Source organism: Saccopteryx leptura, chromosome 13, assembly GCF_036850995.1.
Source record: "Saccopteryx leptura isolate mSacLep1 chromosome 13, mSacLep1_pri_phased_curated, whole genome shotgun sequence".
Taxonomy (NCBI): domain Eukaryota; kingdom Metazoa; phylum Chordata; class Mammalia; order Chiroptera; family Emballonuridae; genus Saccopteryx; species Saccopteryx leptura.
The window spans coordinates 23,211,671-23,232,521 of record NC_089515.1 but is presented as its reverse complement, the minus strand read 5'-3'; the positions used below and the strand labels follow the sequence as shown (position 1 = coordinate 23,232,521).

Below are 20,851 nucleotides of genomic sequence, written 5' to 3'. Positions count from 1 at the left end.
AAGTGCCAGACACCTAGGGGCAGCCCTTATGCCCCAGAACCCACGGACATTACCCAAACTAGCCAATCCTACATCTACCTGCTCCTTTCCATGGAAACCGTAATAAAGGCTCTTGCCCATGGTTCCCTGCTTCCTCAACCTGCTTACCCACTCTGGTACTTCCCCACGTGGCCCTCAATAGCACGGCATACCCCCTCCTCTTGGGATCTGTAAGTATAATCATCTTTTCAATGGCAGCTATCTTCTGTTATGTTGACCTTGCTATACCGAAATAATAATAATTAAAAAAAATCCTTATTTTAAAACACCATGCCAAGTGAGGTTGCTTACTGTTTACCGTACACACCTCCATCTTAAGCAAACCAGGGTGCCATCATCTCTCCCATTCACCAGAATGTTTTGTCCATCCATGGAAATTCTCACCGACTGAATTCCATGCCCCTGGTGAGAATGACTCCGACACCGAGCAAATGTTTCCTAAATAATTTTAGGAACAAAGTGAAAAAATTACAAACACAATTTTATCACATGATTTTTCTAAGGCAGTTACATGCACTTTGCTCATTGATAAGTCCTTTTTTATTTCTTCACCATGTTCTAGGTGGTGGGGGTGTAGCCTCTGGGTAACACAGAGCACTGAGAATCCCTACTTCAAATACGTTCACCAATACTGATCCTTTCTCCGTTTGTGGGAGTATGGAAGGAGAGGGATTAGTATCACCAATTTATAACAGGAAAATCAGACACAGAGAAGCGAATGAACTTGCTGATGGCTCTGAAGTTAAGGGAGGGCCTTGAGCAAGCAGAGGGGGCAAATTCAGATGCCTTCAAGAATCAGGCAGGTTTGCTCCTCTGCGAAGAGGCTGTGATGAGACAGGGTGACAGGCACTGTGAAGAAAAGACGGATCACCTGCTCCACACGGAGTTTAATTAGAACCCAAACAAAACACATCACTAATTTGGTACACAGGGCAACAGTTCAAGCCCATGACTAAAAACTAGGTCTCGGTGTCACACTGGTTCTCAACCTTGATACCTTTAATTTTTTTTTAACTGTTTGAATAGGTAACATATTTAAATGGTTTAAAATTCAAATACTATAAATGTGCATGCAGTGAGATCTTTCTGTCACCATTCCCATTGCCTCCCAAAGGCAATACCTTCGATATCCTTTCATATGTCTGTTATCCATATAAATAAATTTGTATACAAACAATTTTGAACATAAATTGTAGTATAACACCTATATTATGTACCTTGATTTTCCTTCTTAACAATGTCTTGGGTTTTTTTTTCATATTTTTATTTTTAAAAATGTTTCATTTATTGATTGGAGAGATAAGGGAGGGAGAGAGAGAGAGAAACATTGATTTGTTGTTCCACTTATTTAGGCATTCAGTGGTTGATTCTTGTATGTGTCCTGACTGGGGACGGAACCCGCAACCTTGGCCTGTTGGGATGACGCTCTAACCAACTGAGCTACCCAGCCAGGGTGGGATTCTTTCTATATTGTGCATACAGATTTCTTTATTCTATATTTCAGCTGTATAATATTCCACATTTTACTTAAGTATTGTTTATGTACCATTTTTATTTATTCAGTCTTCTGTTGAGAGCTGTTTGTTTTACAAACAGCACTGCCACAGATAACCTCGTATATTAGGTGATTTGCACAGAATAACCCCCCAAAATCTTTGATGTCTTGCTATATAATGTCACTATCAACTGTAGTGGTACATTGCAAATTATTTGAATAAGAGACAGTGTAATAGAGTTTGCCAATTGTTCACTTAAAAATACTATCTAAGGGATTTAAGCTTTTCCTTGTATACTAAATAACATCACTTTGCCCAGCTCTGTTCCAAATATGCTTTCTTGCACATGTGAGCAAGGAGGGCTGGATGGGCACAGCCAGCGCCCAGTTAGTCTGGACCCGCAGGCATGTGGTATGTGGGTCACTGCGATGCTTCAGGCGTGTGGAGTAGAACCCCGGGTAAAAATCACTGACTGCATCATATTACACTGTTGACCCCGTACAAGTTGGTTCCAGCATCGCACAAAGAGTGAGGTGGGGGAAGCAGCAACTAGCCCAGAGGCCCTTCAGGCCAAGCAGAGAGCAACGACAATGCCTAGGTTTCCACAGCGGTTCACTGTTTCCAAAGCAGTTTTGCACACACCCACTCACTGGCTTTGCCAGAATCCCACAGAGTGAGAGCAAACAAAGCTTCCCTAATATTACAGAAGGGCACCTGAAGCTCAGTGAGTTTCCAAGACACACAACTAAGTGTTGGAGCAGCTGGGCGGGAGCTCACGATGGCAGCCTTGCCCTGGGCTTTTTCACTTCAGATCTCAGACCCTAGTTGGTGTTTCCTCCCTCAGAGATGAAAATTTCAGCACATAAATACACCTAATGTTAAAGTCAATAATACTATCAGTGGTAAATAAGTTAGGACTCAATTTACCTAAGAAAGAATTCCAATTCCTTTCCTAAGGGCATTTGCTCCTTATATGAGATCAAGATATACATCCAAATCTGGGGTCCCCAAACTACTGCCTGCAGGCCGCATGCGGCCCCCTGAGTCCATTTATCCGGGCCCCGCTGCACTTCCGGAAGGGGCACCTCTTTCACTGGTGGTCAGTGAGAGGAGCACTACATGTGGCGGCCCTCCAACGGTCTGAGGGACAGTGAACTGGCCCCCTGTGTAAAAAGTCTGGGGACCCCTGGAGTTTACCAAAGTGTGAATGTCTCGGATACACAGAGTTCCACATTGAGCTCCTGTTATGAGCCATAATCCGTGTAGAGACAGAGAGATCACTCCTGGTCCATATTGTTTGTTCTGCACTTTTTGGTGTGGCGTAAGAATGCAAATACCACTGTGTTCCTGCCAATCAAAAAAATGACAGCATTATAGAAAAGATCAGGGGTGCAGCATTTTAGGGTTTGCAGTTGTGCATATACAGTCAGATTCAAATATGCAAACTCTGTCATTGGAAATAAACTGATACATGATAAAATGGGCACCTATATTTGCATCATAGTTTTCATCTTTGTTTGCAAAAAAATAAGTTCATTTTGGCCAACTAAGAAAAGTCTTTATATGTAAGAAAAGTCTTTATATGTTAGGTATTGTTAAATATCCCATTAAAGACTACATCGACAACCTTTCTTACTGATCACTTTCGTATATTCCCATGTTCCAGTCAAAATAAATTACTCAATATGCCCCCTATGTGTTTCATGTACTCATACCTCCAAGCCTCTGTACATGCTGTGACTTTTGTCTGGAATGCTTTTTCCCTCCCTCCCCATTCCCACCAATCCTGCTCCTTCCCTACCTCAGCAACCCCACTCCCCTCCCCACCAAAATGGTATGGTATACAATGTTTCTCCATGTTTTTTGTTTGTTTGTTTGTATTTTTCTGAAGTTAGAAGCTGGGAGGCAGTCAGACAAAATCCCACATGCGCCCGACTGGGATTCACCCAGTGTGCAAACTAGAGGGTGATGCTCTGCCCATTTGGCGTGTTGCTCTTTTGTGGCCGGAGCCATTCTAGCACCTGAGACAGAGACCATGGAGCCGGCCTTAGTACCTGGGCCAACTTTGCTCCAATGGAGCCTTGGCTGTGGGAGGGGAAGAGATAGATAGAGAGGAAGGAGAGAGGGAAGGGTAGAGAAGCAGATGGGCACTTCTCCTGTGTGCCCTGGCCAGGAATCGAACCCGGGACTTCCACACACTGGGCTGACACTCTACTGCTGAGCAAACAGGCTAGGGCTCTCCATGTTTTAATCTAGCGTATTCTTCAAAGTTCAGTTCAAATATTACTTTCTCCATGAAACTTTCCTTGAGTCTTCCTTACCACTAGCCCTTTCTTAATTCTCTGAATTTGTCTCATACCTTGCTGACATTGGCTACTCTGGGAGAGAAGGGCTTTGATTGAAGGGTTTAGGGAGAGAGGGAGACAGATAATCTGGGCCACTGTATGTAGCAGGAGGTGACATAATATGGGACAAGTACAAAGAGAGTATGATTAAAGGATACCAGGAACACAGTTTAACTATTTTGTGCAATTTTGCTTAGAGTTTAGCTGAAAATTTCCACTGAAAATCATCAACCCCGTAGCCTCTGACACCTGTGAGATAGATTTTCTTTTTTTTTTTTTTTTTTTTTTTTCTTTGCATTTTTCTGAAGCTGGAAACGGGGAGAGACAGTCAGACAGACTCCCGCATGCGCCCTGACCGGGATCCACCCGGCACGCCCACCAGTGGCAACGCTCCGCCCACCAGGGGGCGACGCCCTGCCCCTCCGGGGCATCGCACCGCTGCAACCAGAGCCACTCTAGTGCCTGGGGCAGAGGCCAAGGAGCCATCCCCAGCGCCTGGGCCATCCCCGCTCCAATGGAGCCTTGGCTGCGGGAGGGGAAGAGAGAGACAGAGAGGAAGGAGGGAGGGTGGAGAAGCAAATGGGCGCCTCTCTTATGTGCCCTGGCCGGGAATCGAACCCGGGTCCCCCGCACGCCAGGCCGACGCTCTACCGCTGAGCCAACCGGCCAGTGCCGAGATAGATTTTCTAATGTCAGATCTTTTTTTTTCAAGGAACTAAATTAATAGTGTGTCATCTGCATGTTTATTTGACAAGTATGACATATGTAAGCACAAGTGTGGGGTTGCTTAAACATACTTTGATGGATTACAAATCATGGTAATATATATCTAAATCAAGGAAATTATGTTACTAAAATAAAGTCACTTGTTAACTGGACTATAATGTTAAAGCATGAATCATGTCTAATTAAGATAATGTGTGGCCTGCCCAGGCGGTGGCGCAGTGGATAGAGCATCGGACTGGGACATGGAGGACACAGGTTTGAAATCCCGAGGCCACCGGCTTGAGCACGGGCTCATGCAGTTTGAGCGCAGGGTCACTGGCTTGAGTGTGAGATCATAGACATGACCCCATGGTCACTGGCTTGAGCCCAAAACTTGCTGGCTTGAGCAAGGGGTCACTCGCTCTGCTGTAACCCCTCGGTCAAGGCACATATGAGAAAGCAATCAATGAACAACTTAGGAGCCACAACGAAAAACTGATGCTTCTCATCTCTCTCCCTTTATGTCTGTCCTTAACTGTCCCTCTCTCTGACTCTGTCTCTGTCAAAAAAAAAAGATAATGTGTGAATTTATCTTGATTGCTAAGATAAATGATAGCCAGCGTAAGGTCCAGCATACCTTCTGGGGAAGTAGATAGCTGCAGATGTACGGCACTTCACTACACAAGCCGTAGATTCGGTTACTTTGGAAGTCCAATACTGCAGAGGACAGAGGGTGCTCCGTCTCGTACAGGAACTTGTGAATGAGTTCATCTTTCATCCTCCCTCTTTCATTAACAAAGCTTGCAGAAACTGTAAGATTTAGGGAAGAAGAGAAATCCTTTGCATCATATATTGATTTTATTTTTTAACTGTTATGGAAAACTATGAAAAGTGAAATAAAAAATGTCAATGCTCCATTAATAATGCAGAGGCTAGTAAGGGATAAAAATTATTTAAAAACCTGGCTCTGTTAGAAATACTTGAGTATTAAATAATTGATAGCGACTAAAATCTTTTATAAGGTCTCAGTTAATTTCATCAATTAAATAGAGACATATCCTTAAAAGAAACTCATGAGGGTCTTTAATTAAAATATGGTTAATTAAATATTAAAGTAATTTGAAGTTTTTGGCTCTCTTATACTCTATAATTATACATTTGCAAAATAGCTACTCAGATATTTGTTACCTAAAAGTGAAAGAGTGTCTATTTTGTCAGACCTCTAGCCAGAAAGCTTTCTTTAGAACAAGGATCGGAAACCTATGGCTCCCAAGCCAGATGTGGCTCTTTTGATGGCTGCATCTGGCTCGCAGACAAATATTTAATAAAAAAAATAATAATGTTAAAAATATAAAACATTCTCATGTATTACAATCCATTCATTTCCTACTGCTCATGTTCATGGGTGGGACAACACCAAGTTTTTATTGGATAATGCATAACGAACACGGGTCGTTGTATGGCTCTCACGGAATTACATTTTAAAATATGTGGCGTTCATGGTTCTCTCAGCCAAAAAGGTTCCCGACCCTTGCTTTAGAATTTTATCAGTGAAAGTAACTACACAGTAACCTATATAAATTTGACTATGTATATTTAAAACTACAAAAAAGAGACATCACCAAATGGCAAATGAAGTCGACAAAAGTGCTAGTTGATCCTGTTTCTTTTCTCTGGTAATTGGAAAGATCATATGAATGACAAGGCCTAGAAGAAAGTCTACATTTCACATTGCTTAGCAGCCTCCTAGGTTTCACTTTGTAAGATAAACAAAAGATGGCCATTTTACCTCTTCACATGTTAAGAGGAAAAGAATTCTATCACCAGAAAAACAAATAAATAAAAAAGCTATAGCGACTACTTGTCTGGGACCAGAACAGAACTGGTTGCTTGTTTTCTTTTTACCTTGTGGTAGGATTTTAGGCAGAACAAATATTTCCAGCCTGCTTCTTCCTGTTTCTGGGAGCGGGGAAAGCACCATCACTTCTACTATATCTATTTCCAAAGGAGACACTGTGGATATTTGTAAAATGCCTTTGCCCACCTCTGAAAGAACATGGAAATCAACACCACAAGTAGTCATTGATAAATTTAAAGAGTCTTTTATCTTACCAAGTAAGATATCACATTATAGAATTGCCTTCACTAAATCTTTAGACCAAATTTATTTACTAGATATTTAAAGTGACCTTTCAACATAAGTGACAGGGACATGTTTGATGAACAGATAAAGGAGTCCCCTGACAAGATGTCTGAGTTGGCTGCTTCAACCCAGCTTGATGGGCTCAGCTCCTTTCCCAGGCAGGGAGGTCTTCGGGAGTCCTCCACGCCTGCCCCACTCAGCAACACCTGCATGCTCTGGTCCCTTGAATGTCCACTCTAGCTGGTTTGCCCACTCCCAATACTGGACAAACTCAGCCTTTAGTGTTCTTTGCCTCTGCAGTCAGGATATTGACATGTAGTCAAGATATTGAGGACTTGAGTTTGTCCTCCAGAAACCTAGGTAATCTGACCTCTGCAAGGTTCGTGCATGGGGCCCACTGTGGGTTCTCTCCAGATTCACTACTCCAACTCTCCATGGGGACTGTTCTGCATGTGTCCGCTTTCTCAGGCCCCCAATATCAGCCCTTTTTCTCACATGTTCAGTGGATGACCTTTCCTCTCGTTTAGTGAGGAAGACAGAACATCTCACACAAACTTGACCTCAACTTTCTTATCCAAATTTCACATTGTTCCCGTCCTCTTCCTTCATTTCCTCATATTTTTGTAGGAACAAAATGTAACCCTTTTCCATCTGTGATTTTGAGCTCATTCCTCCAATGTTCTGTCAGAACATGTACTATCAATTACTTTTATTTTCTTTTGTCTTTTATGGTTTTTTTTCTATTCAGCCCTCTAAACTCCCCTATTTCGAATGAGAACCTTCCTTCCACCCTGCTTCCCCACCACAGTTACTATCCAAGTCTCTTTTCTCTACTGTAAACTTCTTAAAACAGGAGTTACCACTTACTGACTTTATTTTCCGCCCTAACTTCTTTATCTCTCTACTCCAAAGAAGAAATTCTCCCACGGGTCACTCATGATTGGCAAATACATGAGGGCTTCCTGCTAGTCCTCACCCTGTTCACATTTTTGCCACAGTATACACTGTCACCCAGCCTTCTTCCTTCAAGCTCCTTCTAGAGTGGGCGACTCCCAGTTCTCTTATTACTCTGACCTCTTCTCAGTTTTCTTTTCTGCTTCATCTTTCTCTGCCCACAGCTTCAATGGAAATAGTTTTCCCCATCCTATACTCTGACTGACCAGGTATGTTGAAAATGGAATATTTAGGCAGAACTTGCATCCATTCTGGTGTCAGCCTACCGCACTTTATGCCATCTAGTTTACATATTAAGGTTACCTGTTTGGTCACGGAAATGGCGCCGTGAGCAGCGCGTCCGACAGATCTCCCCAAAATCACAACAAATTTATCAACTAGAAACAGGAAAATTTATCTTCGGAGCAAACTGAAAGCAATAGGACTGTTACCACTCGAATCTGAAAGACGAGGGTGTGGAGGAAGCTACCCCAGGGACGTTCACTCAAGCCGCGAGAAAGTGCGCCTGGGGTAAGTCATCCCGCACTCGGAAGCCGCCGCCGCCGCCGCCGCCAGCCCGGGTCGGTTGCAGAACGAGCGGTGAGCAGCTGCTGGCGCGCTCCCGGTCTGGTTGCAGACCGAGCATTGCAGACCGAGCACCGCTATCGTTCCCAGCGGCCCGCGCACGGGGAGCGGGAGAGGCCCCAGGGCGGTATTCCCTACTTGGGAGATTCTCTCCGCGGGCGGGGCACCTCACCCAGCCATTCAAGCTAACAATCAAGCGTTGGGGGAGGGGCGCGCGCAGGCAGCCTGAAATACCTTCGGGAGCACAGCTGCGACCCAATTACTAAAATTAACTTAACCCGTGAAATCTGCGCACCCTCGGTTCTAATTGATAAGATCTCTCTCAGTTCACCGACCCAAGACAAGAGGCTTGATATTTTTTGGTGCCTCTCGCTAAAGGGGCGGGGGCAACTTCTGATTGATAGAGCCTCCATATTCAGGGATAAACGCTAACAAGAAGGACTTGGCAGATAATAAGATCTATAGCACACTAGTCGCAAGCAGAGGCTAGTGCCTCTTCTTACCGGCCAAAACAGGCTACAAAGTGTGGAAAGCCTGGGTTGAGAGGTCCAACGGAATGCTAGGCGCTGAACAATCACCTTGACAACAATTGACTCCCACCCCCGCCTGATTACACTGGAGGCCCTGACTGTCAGAGCTCTTCCCAGAGCCTTGCACTGAGTGGGGATAGAGTGGGGATTTCCCAGCTCTTTGAGCCTCTTACTCCCCAGACAGAAGCAGTGGCAGCCTTGTGGCTGGATCGCCAGGCTGCTGGTTCGGGAAGGGGGGACTGGGAGAGAGAATCCACGAAGGCAAACTCTCTCGTCGGTAGACCCTGCAGACGCCGGCAGGCCTTGACTACCAGCAAGACTAAAGCCAATTGTGTGACATTGCCGTAGAACCCCATCAATTGCAAGTCCCTGCCTGGGTGTGGTGCAGGGGCAGGGCCTGGGGTGCAGAGTCGCCGACCGGGAAGAGGGAGAGAGGAGAAGGAGGAAGAGGTTGACATCTCAAAATCAGGAAAAATCCACAGACTTTGCAGCTTGTTCCACTGTTTGTTTTTTTTTGTTTGTTTGTTTTTTGTTGTTGTTGTTTGCTCCTTCTATCTTATTGCCTTTATTTCCTCCACCTCAGTCCTTCTATTCTCTGCCCATCTTATGCTTCCCTTTTCTTGAACTACACTACCCATAAGTGTTACATTTTATTTCTCTTCTTCATCCTCACCCTCCTTTGGGGTTATACTCCAGGACACTTAATTCTCACTCTCTCCTCTTTTGTTTTTTTTTGCCTTATTTTGTTTTTTTCTCTTCCTTTTTTATTTCTTCCTTCGTTTTTCTCTTTTTCTTATTTTTTCCTTTCTATTCGTTTTTTCTTTTCTCGTTTTACTTTCCTCCCATTTAATCCTCAATCACGAACAAATTAGTTAATTTGGGACTCAAGGTTTTTTTTGGCTTTGTTTTTCTTTTTCGGTTTTGTTTTTGTTTTTTTCTGGTTGGTTTGTTTTTGTGGCATTTTGGGTCCTCCCAACCCAAGGTCTCCATTGTATTTGGTCTTTGCTCCACTTAATACAACGTATTTTTACTTATTATTTTTATTTTTTCTTCTTGATTATTCCTTTTTTTGTCCTTTTTTCTGGTTCCCTCTTGTCCCTCTCATTATATCTCTTGGTTGACCGTCACCCGCAGGCAGATCAACTTATGCTTGTCTAAGATTTTCTTCTTTTTTTTTTTTTTTTTTTTATTTATTTTTTTTATTTTTTGCCCCCTTGAACTCTACACCGCAAACCAGGCCCTCCATTATAGGCACGATATTTCCCTGAGGAGGGGAGAGGAGGGAAGGAGAACAAAGAAAAAAAAAAGGGGGAAATAATAAATTATTACTGCTTTTTTTTGTGGGGTGTTTTACCTTTTGTTTTTTGGGTTTTTTTTTGTTTTTGTTTTTGTTTTTTTTGTTTTTTTGTTTTTTACTTTTTACTCTTTATTAATTCTAATTAGTGCTATCAACAAGACCACCCTCAGATGCCAATAAGAAAGAGGAAATAGAATATTATGGATACAAAAGAAAGAGAGGTAACACAAATAGATGTGGAAAAATCTATGGAGAAAAGACTTAACATATTGGAAGCCTTGGAGCTAAATGACAGAGAATTTAAAATAGAAATCTTAAAAATACTCAGAGATATACAAGAAAACACGGAAAGGCAATATAGGGAGATCAGAAAACAACTCAATGAACACAAAGAATATATTACCAAGGAAATTGAAACTATAAAAACAAATCAAACAGAAATGAAAAACTCAATTCACGAGCTGAAAAACGAGGTAACAAGCTTAGCTAGCAGAACAACCCAGATTGAAGATAGGATTAGTGAAATAGAAGACAAACAACTTGAGGCACAACAGAGAGAAGAAGAAAGAGACTCAAAAATAATAAAAAACGAGAAAGCCCTACAGGAATTATCTGACTCCATCAGAAAGAATAACATAAGAATAATAGGTATATCAGAGGGAGAAGAGAAAGAAAATGGAATGGAGAATATACTCAAACAAATAATAGACGAGAACTTCCCAAGCCTGTGGAAAGAACTAAAGCCTCAAATTCAAGAAGCAAACAGAACACCGAGTTTTCTTAACCCCAACAAACCCACTCCAAGGCACATCATAATAAAGATGACACAAACCAATGACAAAGAAAAAATTCTCAAGGCAGCCAGGGAAAAGAAGACTACAACATATAAAGGAAGGCCTATTAGATTATCATCAGATTTCTCAGCAGAAACTCTACAAGCTAGAAGAGAGTGGACCCCAATATTTAAAGCCCTGAAAGAGAGAAACTTTCAGCCAAGAATACTATACCCATCAAAGCTATCCTTCAAGTATGAAGGAGATATAAAAACATTCACAAATACAGAAAAGATGAGAGAATTTATCACGAGAAAGCCCCCACTCCAGGAAATACTAAAGGGGGTTTTCCAACCAGATTCAAAGAACAAAAGAAAACAACACCACAAGTAACAGCTCCACCAAGAACACAATAAAACCAAACTTAAACTGTGACAACAAAGGAAAAAAAAGGGGGGAGAGAATGGAGATTAACAGTAGCAAAGGACGATGAAGTGCAGAAATACTTATAAGATAGGGTACTACAATGAATATGGTAGGTACCCTTTTCATTACTTAATGGTAACCACCCTAGAAAAAACCACCACAAAAACACATGACTTAAAAAAGGTAGCAACAGAGGAAAGAAGTATGGAACACAAACAAACAGAAACAAATGATAGAAAAACAAAAGAGAAGAATCAAACTAGATACAAAACTAACAGAAAGCAATTTATAAAATGGCAGTAGGGAACCCACAAGTGTCAATAATTACACTAAATGTAAATGGATTAAACTTACCAATAAAAAGACACAGAGTAGCAGAATGGATTAAAAAAGAAAATCCAACTATATGCTGCCTACAAGAAACACATCTAAGCAACAAGGATAAATACAAATTCAAAGTGAAAGGCTGGAAAACAATACTCCAAGCAAACAACACCCAAAAAAAAGCAGGTGTAGCAATACTCATATCTGATAATGCTGACTACAAGACAGAAAAAGTACTCAAAGACAAAAATGGTCACTTCATAATGATTAAGGGGACACTGAATCAAGAAGACATAACAATCCTTAATATATATGCACCAAACCAAGGAGCACCAAAATATATAAGACAGCTACTTATTGACCTTAAAACAAAAACTAACAAAAATACAATCATACTTGGAGACCTCAATACTCCGCTGACGGCTCTAGATCGGTCATCCAAACAGAGAATCAATAAAGATATAGTGGCCTTGAACGAAATACTAGAACACCTGGATATGATAGACATCTACAGGACACTTCATCCCAAAGCGACAGAGTATACATTTTTCTCTAGTGTACATGGAACATACTCAAGAATTGACCATATGTTGGGCCACAAAGACAATATCAGCAAATTTAGAAAAATTGAAATTGTACCAAGCATATTTTCTGATCATAAAGCCTTGAAACTAGAATTCAACTGTAAAAAAGAGGGGGAAAAACCCACAAAAATGTGGAAACTAAACAACATACTTCTAAAAAATGAATGGGTCAAAGAAGAAATAAGCGCAGAGATCAAAAGATACATACAGACAAATGAAAATGAAAATACGACATATCAGAATCTCTGGGATGCAGCAAAAGCAGTAATAAGAGGAAAGTTCATATCACTTCAGGCCTATATGAACAAACAAGAGAGAGCCGAAATAAACCACTTAACTTCACACCTTAAGGAACTAGAAAAAGAAGAACAAAGACAACCCAAAACCAGCCAAAGAAAGGAGATAATAAAAATCAGAGCAGAAATAAATGAAATAGAGAACAGAAAAACTATAGAAAAAATCAATAAAACAAGGAGCTGGTTCTTTGAAAAGATCAACAAAATTGACAAACCCTTAGCAAGACTCACCAAGGAAAAAAGGCACAGGACTCAAATAAATAAAATCCAAAATGAAAGAGGAGAGATCACCACAGACATCATAGATATACAAAGAATTATTGTAGAATACTATGAAAAATTATATGCCACCAAATACAACAATCTAGAAGAAATGGATAAATTCCTAGAACAATACAACCTTCCTAGACTGAGTCATGAAGAAGCAGAAAGCCTAAACAGACCAATCAGCAGGGAGGAAATAGAAAAAACTATTAAAAACCTCCCCAAAAATAAAAGTCCAGGCCCAGACGGTTATACTAGTGAATTCTATCAAACATTCAAAGAAGACTTGGTTCCTATTCTACTCAAAGTCTTCCAAAAAATTGAAGAAGAAGCAATACTTCCAAACACATTTTATGAGGCCAACATAACCCTCATACCAAAACCTGGCAAGGATGGCACAAAGAAAGAAAACTACAGACCAATATCTCTAATGAATACAGATGCTAAAATTCTAAACAAAATACTGGCAAACCGAATACAACAACATATTAAAAAAATAATACATCATGATCAAGTGGGATTCATCCCAGAATCTCAAGGATGGTTCAACATACGCAAAACGGTTAACGTAATACACCATATCAACAAAACAAAGAACAAAAACCACATGATCTTATCAATAGATGCAGAAAAGGCTTTTGATAAAATACAACACAATTTTATGTTTAAGACTCTCAACAAAATGGGTATAGAAGGAAAATATCTCAACATGATAAAGGCCATATATGATAAACCATCAGCCAACATCATTTTAAACGGCAAAAAACTGAGGACTTTCTACCTTAAATCAGGAACAAGACAGGGTTGTCCACTCTCTCCACTCTTATTTAACGTGGTGCTAGAAGTTCTGGCCAGAGCAATCAGACAAGACAAAGAAATAAAAGGCATCCATATTGGAAAAGAAGAAGTAAAGGTATCACTTTTTGCTGATGATATGATCCTATACATCGAAAACCCGAAGGACTCCACAAAAAGATTATTAGAAACAATAAACCAATACAGTTAAGGTCGCAGGATACAAAATTAACATACAGAAGTCCATAGCCTTTCTCTATGCCAACAATGAAATATTAGAAAACGAACTCAAAAAAATAATCCCCTTCACGATTGCAACAAAAAAAATAAAATACCTAGGAATAAACATAACAAAAAATGTAAAGGACCTATATAATGAAAATTACAAAGCATTGTTAAGGGAAATCGAAAAAGATACAATGAGATGGAAAAATATTCCTTGTTCTTGGATAGGAAGAATAAATATAATCAAAATGGCCATATTACCCAAAGCAATATACAAATTTAATGCAATTCCCATCAAAATCCCTATGAGATTTTTTAAAGAAATGGAACAAAAAATCATCAGATTTATATGGAACTATAAAAAACCCCGAATAGCCAAAACAATCCTAAGGAAAAAGAATGAAGCTGGGGGCATTACAATACCTGACTTTAAACTATATTATAGGGCCACAATAATCAAAACAGCATGGTATTGGCAGAAAAATAGACACTCAGACCAATGGAACAGAATAGAAAGCCCAGAAATAAAACCACATATATATGGTCAAATAATCTTTGATAAAGGGGCCAACAACACACAATGGAGAAAAGAAAGCCTCTTCAACAAATGGTGTTGGGAAAACTGGAAAGCCACATGCAAAAGAATGAAACTCGACTACAGCCTGTCCCCGTGTACTAAAATTAATTCAAAATGGATCAAAGACCTAAATATAAGACCTGAAACAATAAAGTACATAGAAGAAGACATAGGTACTAAACTCATGGACCTGGGTTTTAAAGAACATTTTATGAACTTGACTCCAATGGCAAGAGAAGTGAAGGCAAAGATAAATGAATGGGACTACATCAGAATAAAAAGTTTTTGCTCAGCAAGAGAAACTGATATCAAAATAAACAGACAGCCAACTAAATGGGAAATGATATTTTCAAACAACAGCTCAGATAAGGGCCTAATTTCCAAAATTTACAAAGAACTCATAAAACTCAACAACAAACAAACAAACAATCCAATAAAAAAATGGGAAGAAGACATGAATAGACACTTCTCCCAGGAAGAGATACAAATGGCCAACAGATATATGAAAAAATGCTCAGCTTCATTAGTTATTAGGGAAATGCAAATCAAAACTACAATGAGATACCACCTCACCCCTGTTAGATTAGCTATGATTAACAAGACGGGTAATAGCAAATGTTGGAGAGGCTGTGGAGAAAAAGGAACCCTCATTCACTGTTGGTGGGACTGTAAAGTAGTACAACCATTATGGAGGAAAGTATGGTGGTTCCTCAAAAAACTGCAAATAGAACTACCTTATGACCCAGCAATCCCTCTACTGGGTATATACCCCAAAACCTCAGAAACATTGATACGTGAAGACACATGTAGCCCCATGTTCATTGCAGCACTGTTCACAGTGGCCAAGACATGGAAACAACCAAAAAGCCCTTCAATAGAAGACTGGATAAAGAAGATGTGGCACATATACACTATGGAATACTACTCAGCCATAAGAAACGATGACATCAGATCATTTACAGCAAAATGGTGGGATCTTGATAACATTATAAGGAGTGAAATAAGTAAATCAGAAAAAAACAAGAACTACATGATTCCATACATTGGTGGAACATAAAAATGAGACTAAGAGACATGGACAAGAGTGTGGTGGTTACCAGGGGTGGGGGGAGGGGGGACGGGGGGAGGGTTGGGGGGAGGGGGAGGGGCACAGAGAACTAGATGGAGGGTGGCGAAGGACAATCTGACTTTGGGCGAGGGGTATGCAACATAGTTTAATGACAAGATAACCTGGACATGTTTTCTTTGAATATATGTACCCTGATTTATTAATGTCATCCCATTACCATTAATAAAAATTTATTTAAAAAAAAAAAAAAAAAAAAAAAAAAAGGTTACCTGTTTAACCTCATTAAGCAATTAGGTTTGCTTCTACTCTGTCTTAAGTCATCTCAACTATAAACTGTGAACTACAAATCTCCACCTCCAAACCTATGCAAAGATCCCCAAATGAAGAGCTTATTGGCTTCAAATCTACAGAGTTCCTCAGCTCACCCTATTCCTTAACCTCCATAATGACCTTTTTTCTTGTTTTTACGTACATTGAAGACATCACAAACTTCCACCATCCATGCTAGAAAGTCTACAGTCACTGCTGCTCTTTCCCTTTCACATATAATCAAATACCAAGTCCTATCACTTCCAACACTCAAGCTGTTCCATCCTGTTTCTCTGTAAGGGCTGCATGAGTGTGTGTGGTGGACAGGAGCAGGAGCCCTGAAGCGAGACTTGGTGAGTTTGCGTCCTGGTCCATGAGTTAATTCTGCCGGATGGGAGGAATTAACTATAAATAAAGCAGATATAAATAAAGCAGAAAGCGATTTTGGAGCGCACTCTGTTCTTGCCATCAGCAGTTGCAGAGCCCTCCCGAGCCCATCCTTTGACTTTAAGCATATTTTCTTAATTCTGTGCCATTCCCACTCAGGACCTGGAATTACTAGCTGCACTGGTTCGTAGCAAATGTTGACTATTGTCATGATTAATATCACTTCTTGCTTGGGCCACTAGAATAATTGCCTATCTTGTCTTTTTTATTCCATTCTCTTGCCTTTCTGTTTCATCCTTCACACTTGTACTAGAGCTGTCCTCTAGAAAACCAAGTCAAATCATATTAGTCCCATCTTGGAAACCTCCAATGATATTGCTTTAACCACAGAACAAAGTCCAGACTCCTTGGAATAACACTTAAGACCTTTGTCTTTTTCAGACTTCATCATCATAATTATCATCTAGTAAATTCCTCTGTTTACCATGTACACCAGACTCTTACTATTCCAAGGGCTTTTGCTCTAACTTTCATCTAGAGATGAAATACTAATATGGCCCATCCTCCCCTACTTTAAATCCTCAGAAAACTCTTCCCCATCCTCTGTACCCCTAGATTAGTGCCTCCCTTTACCTCCACTCATTTCCTCACATCCGGCAGAATTAACTGCCTCTTCCTCTGAGCCTACATAGCACTCTGCTTATTCCTCCTCCCCTAAATTGTCTCCTAGATCCTTCCGTGCCCCACAGGGCCTAGGTTCAGCTTTTTACACCTAATAGGTACTCAATAATTTTTAAAAATCAATAAATGGGTTTTAAAAATATATTTGGAGAATATTTATATTTGATTAGTACCTAAATCCAGAGAGAAATGTATTAGTTTTTACTATTAATCACATAAGTGCCATCTCACCTATCAGAAATGTGGTTTACCTGGGCATTTAAATAAACAATATTGAGAAAGCTGAATATCATTTAGTTTAAAAAGGAAACATTAAAATTCATGTCATAAAACTTTCTTTATTACATAGAGATTAAATATTATTTTAAAAAATATTTCAGGAATAAATAACCCAACTTCCTTTGGTAATAACATTATTTCTAATTATTTATTCATTAATAAATTCATTGATTGATTCAAGAAATATTTATTTAGTATCAACTATGTACCCAACAGATGTACTAGAAACCTCTAAATATGATATCTCTTAACAGTTATTTAAATGTTTCTCTTTTAGAAAATATGCCATAAATAATTATCTCACTACAGCCTCATTTTCACCACTTTAAATTCTTTGTAATAAAGTGCCCAATATTTTAAATTAATAAGCATTTTATGTAGTACCTACGAATCCAAGAACGTCAAATAAGCTTGAAGGGTTGGCATTGAGAACAAAGACATATCCTTCTGCTGTTCCAGCTAATAGATACATTCCTCGCTGGTCATAACTAGGAAAGAAGAAATGTGGTTTTACTTGTTTCATTAATAAGATGATAAGCATTTACTGAATGACAACACAGAGATCCATTCAAACCCATTCTTATAGTCTGTTTTTTTCAATATTACCTGACCTTATTTATAAATGCCAAGTGATTACATATAAATGTAACCATTGCATTCTAGGCTAATGCTATTTCCAGACTGCAACACAGTCAAGAAGATTCACTGAATGTGGGCAACTATTGCATTATAAGTAAATGAAATATGACAATAGAGCTTTCCAGACATTTCAAGTGGAAATAAGCAATTCTCACATCAGTATGATGAGTACCTTTTGGTACCTTCAGGACAAATAGCTGGCAGGAGGAGGAAGAATGTAGTGAAGTGTTTCTACACCTTCAGCAAATTAGGAAAAGTGGGAAAATGCAAATTAGGATATGAGAAAAGGATGTGAGAAAGAAGATACACAAAACATACGGTGCTGAAGAGTAGGGTGTAACTGAAGGGAGCGGACAGAACCCACCCCGCCCATTGGGGAGGCACTGGAGGGAGCGCACAGAACCCACCCCGCCCAGAGCGGAGGCACTGGAGGGAGTGCACAGAACCCACTCCGCCCAGGAGGGAGCGCTCAGAACCCTCCCCGCCCAGAGTGGAGGCACTGGAGGGAGCGGACAGAACCCACCCCGCCCATTGGGGAGGCACTGGAGGGAGCACACAGAACCCACCCTGCCCAGAGCGGAGGCACTGGAGGGAGCGGACAGAACCCACCCCGCCCATTGGGGAGGCACTGGAGGGAGCGCACAGAACCCACCCCGCCCAGGAGGGAGTGCACAGAACCCACCCCGCCCAGAGTGGAGGCACTGGAGGGAGCGGGCAGAACCCACCCCGCCCATTGGGGAGGCACTGGAGGGAGCACACAGAACCCACCCCGCCCAGAGCGGAGGTACTGGAGGGAGCGGACAGAGCCTCCCCTGGGCAGAGGCGGCAGAGCTGGCAGACCCAGCACAGGTGGTGGAAAGCCGGCTTCTCCAGGCACTGGCTGGGTAAGTTCCTGACAAATGTTCTCTTCACCGCTAGGAGCCTGAGGTCCCTCACTTGTGGAATAGGCACAAGCATAATACGTTCCTGACTGGGTGGGGTGAGGATCACGTTCAATAAGCTACACTGTGTGACAAGACACAAATGTCCGTTCTTATTAATACTCACTAATATGATAAATTAACAAAAGAAATAATAATAGCAACACATAACTCCAAGCCCAATTTCTCTACACTGTCTTCTTAAAAGTTTTGCTTCAAAAGATTTAAAATCATCTAAATGCAATGAAATATCATATAGCTGTGAAAATGAATGAGGAAAGTCTTTATGTGTAGAAAACATATCATACTATTAAGTGAGAAAAAAAAAAAAGAGGTGCAGAACATTATACATGGTTTGTTCTTTTTTAGAGCAAATGCATTGACTGTGGAGCCCAACTACCTGGGTTCAAATCCTGACATTTGCCCTTTACACCTGTGTGATACTAAGCAAGTTATTTAAACTCTTTGTGCCTCATCTTCCTCACCTGTAAAGTGGAGACAATACGAGTCTTTACCCAGAGGCGGATTTAATGGCTGGAGGACTGTAAGCAAGCCCTGAGCCCCGAGTTCTGAAGGGCCCCGCAAAACCCCAACTTTACACTTTTTTCTAATGACATCAAATTTGGTTTCACATGTGCAATTTTAATGTTAATAGTACATAATATTTTTTATTTATTTAAAAATATGGTTAACATGTGGTTTTATTTTCTCTGTCTCTCTCCTTTTTTTAAGGGGCCCAATATTTTCTGCACCTGGGGCCTCAACCGACCTTAATCCGCCTATGTCTCTACCTCATGAAGTTAATACAATGAAAGTGCCTGGCCCAGTCTAACTACTTGATAATTATTTGCATAAATAAAAGGAAGTACTTTTCTTTTTGCTTGTTTATGGATAAAGTTATCTCTGGAAGGAAGACAGAAGACCTTGGTAACAGGCTGCCTCCAGCAAGAAAAACTTGCTGTTCAGGGACAATGGCAGGCACCTTTCACTACACACCCCTAGGTACATTTTGAACACTGGGTCCAGTCAATATATTAATTTCCAAAACAAAACAAAACACATAAAACTCAAAATGTAAAGGAATTATAGGTTCAGTTGAATTCTCAACAAACAGGTCTGACAAAGTTGCTGTCAGAGCAGGCAGTACTTACAGGAGGTGCTGGACAGAGTATTCGGAGAGAAAGGCCTCGTGGATTGCCTCAGGGGATTCGACGTTCAGGATGTCCAAAAAGTGGACAGAGCCACCCACAGTCCCCACTGCCGCAGAGAGGGAGGAAGGAGAGCAGGCCAGAACTGTGGTCTGTTTAAAATAAACCTGGGATGTTTAACTTCACTGTGCCAATGCCCCCACTCCCACAAAACCCCACAAATAAATTTAATAAAACTGAAGCTGGCTCTCCTACATACCAGAATTCTACAGTTTATTTGAAAAGACTGCAGAATTCGAGAGAAATGCCTTGTGTTGTGTGGTATGACAAATTGTACACTCAACATTCTTGAGCTAATTGATTGCATAATAAGTCAGAGAAATCTGCATATCTTATTTTTTTATCCTAAAATTAGAATGATAGCCTGACCAGGCAGTGGCGCAGTGGATAGAGCATCGGACTGGGATGCGGAGGACCCAGGTTCGAGACCCCGAGGTCGCTAGCTTGAACGCAGGCTCATCTGGTTTGAGCAAAGCTCACCAGCTTGGATCCAAGGTCGCTGGCTCTAGCAAGGGGTTACTCGGTCTGCTGAAGGCCCACGGTCAAGGCACATATGAGAAAGCAATCAATGAACAACTAAAGTGTCACAACGAAAAACTGATGATTGATGCTTCTTATCTCTCTCTGTTCCTGTCTGTCTGTCCCTACCTATCCCTTTCTCTGACTCTGTAAATAAATAAATAAACAAATAAATAAATAAATAAAATTAGAATGATAAAAATATAAAGAAATTTCTTAAACTTTAAGCCATGGCTTCATTTTTATCCCTAAATGATGATAAAAATACACCAATCGGCCCTGGCCAGTTGGCTCAGCGGTAGAGTGTCGGCCTGGCGTGCGGGGGACCCGGGTTCGATTCCCGGCCAGGGCACATAGGAGAAGCGCCCATTTGCTTCTCCACCCCCCTCTCCTTCCTCTCTGTCTCTCTCTTCCCCTCCTGCAACCAAGGCTCCATTGGAGCAAAAGATGGCCTGGGCGCTGGGGATGGCTCCTTGGCCTCTGCCCCAGGCACTAGAGTGGCT

The 20,851-nt window shown here is 40.9% G+C and overlaps 1 protein-coding gene across 5 annotated transcripts in view; it reads right to left on the bottom strand.

Moving 5' to 3' along the window:
• The window catches only part of CFAP43 (cilia and flagella associated protein 43), a 121,720-nt gene that overhangs the window by 65,144 nt on the left and 35,725 nt on the right, over window positions 1-20,851 (bottom strand). For 4 of the 5 annotated variants that reach the window (XM_066355479.1, XM_066355482.1, XM_066355481.1 and 1 more), the window contains 6 exons: window positions 19,773-19,921; window positions 17,447-17,550; window positions 6,491-6,631; window positions 5,223-5,395; window positions 2,733-2,882; window positions 347-477 (listed from right to left, as the gene is read on the bottom strand). In XM_066355479.1, the coding sequence (XP_066211576.1) occupies window positions 347-477; window positions 2,733-2,882; window positions 5,223-5,395; window positions 6,491-6,631; window positions 17,447-17,550; window positions 19,773-19,921 (848 nt within the window). The remainder of the gene's footprint in view (window positions 1-346; window positions 478-2,732; window positions 2,883-5,222; window positions 5,396-6,490; window positions 6,632-17,446; window positions 17,551-19,772; window positions 19,922-20,851) is intronic. The other variant, XM_066355480.1, reaches the window with a different exon arrangement.